Source organism: Phocoena sinus, chromosome 10, assembly GCF_008692025.1.
Source record: "Phocoena sinus isolate mPhoSin1 chromosome 10, mPhoSin1.pri, whole genome shotgun sequence".
Taxonomy (NCBI): domain Eukaryota; kingdom Metazoa; phylum Chordata; class Mammalia; order Artiodactyla; family Phocoenidae; genus Phocoena; species Phocoena sinus.
The window spans coordinates 6,771,859-6,777,858 of NC_045772.1; the positions used below are offsets into that span (position 1 = coordinate 6,771,859).

The 6,000-nt window shown below is 61.0% G+C and overlaps 1 protein-coding gene across 1 annotated transcript in view; it reads left to right on the plus strand.

Moving 5' to 3' along the window:
- Positions 1-3,043, plus strand: part of NFAM1 (NFAT activating protein with ITAM motif 1) — a 33,539-nt gene extending 30,496 nt beyond the window's left edge. Inside the window, exons 5-6 of the mRNA XM_032644329.1 lie at positions 769-855; positions 2,556-3,043. Coding sequence (XP_032500220.1) covers positions 769-855; positions 2,556-2,615 — 147 coding nt within the window. The 3' untranslated portion in view covers positions 2,616-3,043. The remainder of the gene's footprint in view (positions 1-768; positions 856-2,555) is intronic.
- Positions 3,044-6,000: the final 2,957 nt, after the last annotated feature.

Sequence of the window (6,000 nt, forward strand, 5' to 3'; positions counted from 1 at the left end):
TCTACCATCCTGAGGCCTCTGGTCAGGCTGTTCATAGCTGGGCCAAGAGTGAGTTTGGCCCTAAGACACACATCTAGCTGAGCGAGAAGCCCCCTCATCATAGCTCATTTGGTGCTGTTCTCCAAGTGTGCCAACTACAGCTACAGTGACCCAGCAACAAACCAAGCACAGCTGTGGGAAAGGAGTGTGACTCCAGTGGGTACCTAGGTCATCTGTGAGCACAGGCTGGGGTGAGAGGTGAAGGGAGACCAACAGGGGTGGATGCGTGGGTGGGACCCTCACAGGGACAGGGCTTTGGCCCAGGGGAGTGAGGGGGGGATGACAGGAGAGCATCCTATTGAAGCCTTGGCCACGGGAGTCACATCTGGGGGCTGCTGGCTGCACCAAAGGACCTAAGGACAGGCAGGGATGGTGAGGGGGGGGGGCCTGGGCCCTTCCTCTTGCCAGCTACCTGGGGGCCTGGAGAGCCCACCGGGCTGAGCACAGGCTCTGCTAGAGCCTTGAGGTGATGTGAGGGGCTGGCAAGGGGCACAGAGAGGAGTGGCACTGTACCAGCGGGGAAGGGGTAAGATGGCTCCGAGAGGGAACGACAGGTGCACAGGTGCAGCCGTGTGACTGCGAGTGGCGAGGCTGGGGGTGGTGGGTGTCCCCTCACAGGTCTGCCCGGCCCCTGGGCTCCCTCGGGCGGCAGGGAGGTATAGCAGGCCGCTGCGGCCGGGGCCCTGCCCCTCTGTTCACCTTTCTCTGACCCTCCCACGTCTCTTGCAGGACCTGCAGCGCCGAGAGACCGAGGTCTACGACTGCATCCAGAGTGAGGCCAGCAGCCCTCCCTCCAACCAGGACCTGCTCTCCCAGGTACGCAGGGGCTGGGCAGCGAGCCTCGTCTTACTCCATTTGTCCCGTTCCTCATCTGGGAAATGGGTAAATAGGACCAGAGGAGTGAGCCACCTGCGGCTGAATCAGAGCCCTCTCTCCGAGGCAGCTGGCCTAGTGGTTAGGAGGTCTGGTAGATTTGAACCCCTGCTCCACCCCTTACCAGCTGTGCAGCCCTGGCCAAGGGGCTAAGCTCTGTGCCTGCTTCTCCTCGGCTGCAAACTGAGGAGCCTAACAGCACTCAGCTCCTAGATTTGCCATGAGGATCAAATGTCGTACTGGGACCCCGTAGGCGCCGTGCAAGATGAGCAATCGTAACTACCGCTGGGCACGGCATAGTGTCTACACTGGCCGGTAAAGCAGGGGTGTTTGGCTTCTAGCTCCCCCCAGGCTGAAGGTGGCTAAAGCCGGGAGCTGGAGTCTACACTGATGCCAGCCTGGGAGGGTCTGGACGGGGCTTCGTTATTATCACGATGGGGCCTAAGGCACATCACTTGATCATGATTCTCTCTCTCTCTCTCTCTCTCTCTCTCTCTTTTTAAATACATGTATTTATTTATTTACGGATGCGATGGGTCTTCGTTGCTGCACGCGGGCTTTCTCTAGTTGCAGCGAGCGGGGGCTGCTCTTCATTGCGGTGCGCGGGCTTCTCACTGCAGTGGCTTCTCCTGCTGCGGAGCACGGGCTCCAGGAGCGCGGGCTTCAGTAGTTGTGGCTCATGGGCTTAGTTACTCCGCAGCATGTGGGATCTTCCCGGACCAGGGCTCACACCCGTGTCCCCTGCACTGGCCAGCGGGTTCTTAACCGCTGAGCCACCGGGGAAGTCCCTATCATGATTCTCTCTTAAACCTCAGTCTGCCCATCTGTAAGGTGGATGAGTGACACTTTACTGCAAAATCAACTGCCCCTGAATTCAAATGAGTTCCAAGTTAAGTAGCATCTACACCAGAGCTTTGGACACCGTCAAGTGCAAGGTTGGATTCAGGAGCTCAAGGGCTGTGGGTAGGCACCTTGGAAAAGCCATCAGGAAGTGAGGGGAGCAAGTGCTTGGCCCCGATGGCCCAGGCTGACTCTGTTTGTTGAATCTCCTATTCTCAAAGCCCTTTGTATACTCATCCCTGAACTAGGCTCTGATTGGAGGCAGGGCTTCCCCAAGTATGTCTGGGCCGTCCTAGGCAGTGCCCACCATGTGCCAGGCCCTGAAGTCCTGGCAGGACGACTAGAAATGTTCCGGCCCTCCAGGATCCTTGGGTCTGCAGGGACAGGGTCACTGATCTTACAAACACACAGAGACATTTGTAGCCCCCTGTGAAGGGTGGGCTCTGGGGAGGGACTAGGCCAGAGCTGGGAAGGGGGCTCTCGGGGGTGCAGAGTGAGGAAGAGGTAGCCAGGGAACAGGTAGGATGGAGAGAGCACGCCAGGCAGAGGGAAGAGCACCTGGGGAGGCCCAAGGCAGGAAAGAAGAGGTCTGTGGAGTTGGAGGGCAGAGAGCAGGCATGGGCTGGAATGATGGGAGAAGAGGCTGGTGCGGTGGGCTTGGGCACAAGGACAGGTCTCCCTGTCAAAGCTACTTGGGAAGCCATCTGTTTGTCTGCCTCTGCCTAAAACTAAAGTTGTGCAAGTTTGTTCTTTTCCCTCCCTACTGTTTTTTATTTCTTTTTTTATTTTTATTTTTTTTCCAGGAGAAACAACATAGATTTGAGGGTGACGGTGAATTTAACCTGGTCTATGAAAATCTCTAGGACAAGCTCTGCCTGCCCAGGGGTCTTGCCCTGGATCAGAGGCCCTGGGGCAGCCTCTCCCTCCAAAGGACTTGATCTGTACCAGGAGCGAGGCCCCAGGGGTGCCCCATCACCTCACCGCCACATTTAAGAGGGTGCCCTCTTGCCTTGGCTGGCCCCACCCCACCCCCCCATTCTGCAGCCCGGCCACACCCGCCGAGTGTGCCACATCTCCGGACCTTTGCCCAAGCTGTTCCCTCTGCCAGGCGGGCCCTCCCTCCCTCCCCAAGGGCTCTCCTGAACACCACCCAGAGCCCTTCTTACCCTCTCTAGACACACGGGCTTTCTTGCACCAGCCTGAACCACCAGGAGGTTCCCGCCAGGGACCCTTGTCAGTACTGTGTGCGCAGGGGTCCCAGCATAGATGAATAAAGGAGCAACTAGGCAAATGGCCCCCGTCTCCCCGCCCCCCGCCCAACTAGGCCAAAGGCACAAGGCGACCACACAAAGTAGATCAGGGGGATGGCGTGGGGGGTATGGGGCGTGGGCAAGAATGAACCATGCAGAGGCTGGGCTGAGCTCAGGGACAGAGCTGGAGGCCGGGGAGGCGGCTCAGTGGGGGCCTGGGACTGCAAGGGTCCGGGCACATGCAAGGAGCTCTCTGCCTCCCCCAGCAAGGACCCCAAGGTTGTTTCCCATCAGCCTGGCCGCCTACGCTCTGTGTGCCAACTGCTTCCTCACCACGCCCTGCTCACCACCACCTCAAACCTTCCCCAGCCTCAGGGCCTCGCTGCTCCTGGTCTACCTATAGCCCAGTTCCGGAGCCCCTCCACCTGGCCTATCTCGGCCCCTCCCACCTCCTCTGTCTTTGTCTGCCTTATGCCCCAGCCCCGGCTCCTGGGGATCGAGGCCAGCCCGGCCCCTTCCCTCCTTGCCCCGGGCCTGGTCCCAGCTGCCTGGAGGCCAGCCCTCTCCATCGTGGTCCAGCTGCGTAGCTCTGTTCTTGGGCCTTCCCCTGGGGTGGGCGGAGGGGTCCCTTTGTGCTGCAGAAGCTCAGGCCCCATGGCCCCTCAGTGTCTGACCCTGAGCCATTTCTGCTGCTCGAGTGTTCACGTTACCCCTCCTTTCACCTCATGGCAGCCCCACACTGTAACCTACCTCACAGGCAGACCAGGGCTAAGGGTGGGCTCACCCAGGCTGTCAGGCTCTGAGCCCTCCCTCCCCTGCTGTCCCCCATCCCTCCCTTGCTTTCCACTATTTGGTCATTCGTGCAATGGGCAGGCCAGCCTTCCCTCCACACACACCCAGTGCTGTCCCCAGAGGTCCCTCAGGTGCCCTCTCACACAAACCCCAATGTGCCCAGGAGGGTGGTGGCCCGAGGCGCAGGCCCCGGCCAGACCCCCGGCTGGTTTGTGGGTAGCACCTTCAGCCCTGCAGGTCGGCTTCCCCGCAGGGTAAGGGCTGGGGCCGGCAGGGTGGGCCTGGGCTGACGTCAGGAAGAAGCCCCAGCCCCTCCGCTAGGGCTGTGTGTGGCCCCCTTGGGCCTGTGGCACGGTTCACAGCATCTCAGCTTGGTTCTGAGCCTGGCCTTGGAGCACACGGCAAGGAGGGCTCTGAGCGGGAACACGGGGCTGCGGGGAGAGGCCCCCGCTCGCCAGAAGGCAGTTTAACGAACTCCTAGCCTGTTTAGGGAGGCGAAGCTGCCTTCCAGGCCCCTGACTCCGTCAGCCTGAGGCAGAGGCCGGGGCTGGGGGCCGGGTGAGGGAGGCGGGCCACTCAGCGTGCAGCGGAGCCTCTCCAGGGAAGACCAAAGGCAGCAAGACAGGACGAGGCCGCCTCGCTGGGCCCCAGAGCGTCCTCAGCCCCTGGCCCCGGACCCTCAGGCTGGGAATCAGCCTTTTCCAGTTGGCCCCTGGGGTAGTGCGGGGAGCCTGGAGAGAGTGCGCCCCCCGCCCTGGCCCAGCCCCCTGCAGTCCCCTCTCCACGAAGCAAAGGATCCTGATGAGACCTACACAGGACCATGGCCCTCCCCGTGTTCAAAACCCCCCACTGTTCCCACCTCACTTGGAACAAAATCCCAACTCTTCCCTGCGGCCTGTGAGGCCCTCAGGGACCAACTCATCGCCCCTCTTGTGGACACAGACGTTGTCAAGTGTGGTGACCGAGCTCAGTTCAGGGCAAGGCTGGGCAGGCGCTGAGGTCTTCAGCGAGCAAGGAGAGAGGCAGGGAGGAGGGTCAAGGTGGAAGGGGTGACCCCCAGAGGAGAACGTTCTGGGACGCCCAGTACGGAGCCAAGAAGACTAAGCACCCCTCCTTCCCCAGCCCCTGGGACTGGGAGCCTGCGGAGATGGGCTGGTGCAGGGGTGAGGGGTGGCAGACGACTGCAGGGGGTGCAGGTGGCCACGAGGGAGGAGGAGGGGGCAGAGGGGACTCGAACTGAGCTCCTGGAGGGCAGGTTTGCATGGACTCTGAGTGGGCAGAGGAGAGAAGAGAGAGGAACCGCCCTTGGGGGTCATCTGGGGCTGGGTGGCCGCTGGCCTCTCTCGAATCCCAGCTCCACCTCCCAGAAGCCATGTCCACCTGAGCCTTGGCTTCAGTAACAATCAAGTCGCTGAGTGTTACTCAGAGAGGACAGATGGGGAACTCCCTGCCCTGCAGAGGCTCAGCGGGTGTGTATTTCCTTCTCCACTCATCCTTCAGGCAAAACAGGCTGCCACTGGGCAGTGCAGAGGGAATCTGCTAAATGAGGGGCAGGCCTCCCTGGAGGTGGGGACCCCCTTCTTTGGCCCCCTGCAGGCTGAGGAGCAACAGGTGAGACCCAGGTGAAGGGGAGCCTTAGACCAGCAGGGTGGATGGCAGCCATCCTGAGGGTGGACCCCTGGCCCTGGAGCTTGTAGCAGAAGCCCCTGGCAGCCCCTGATGGCCAGGCCTCGGGCACTGCTTCCTCCTGTCCGGACCCCGCCCCAGCCTCACCACAGCGGGGCGGACATGTATGTCACGGTCTCGGCCTATGCTTCTTTCTGCCTGACCCGCCCTAGCTCTGACCTGGGATTCCCTACCATCTCTAGGTCACACCCCTGCCACCCTCTTCCAGGCCTCTGGGCATCTGAAACATCTCACCCACTGCTGACACCCTCAGCCTCCACTGGCCTCTCCAGGGTAGCGACTTAGAAATGGCCATTCTGCCCCTTCGAGCAGGTTTCAGCCTCCAGCCCTCCCTCCTGCTCCTGCCCCTCTCAGCACTTGGAGAAAATCATCCCTGGAAACCAAACCCAGGAATGCAAAGCGGGTGTGGGAAGCGGTTCCCCCTCCTCGGAAACAATTTCCAAAGGATTCTGCAAAGCAGAGTTTCCATGGGAACACGTGCTGGTTACACTGGAAACCTTGGTGGGGCTGGGGTCCCCTT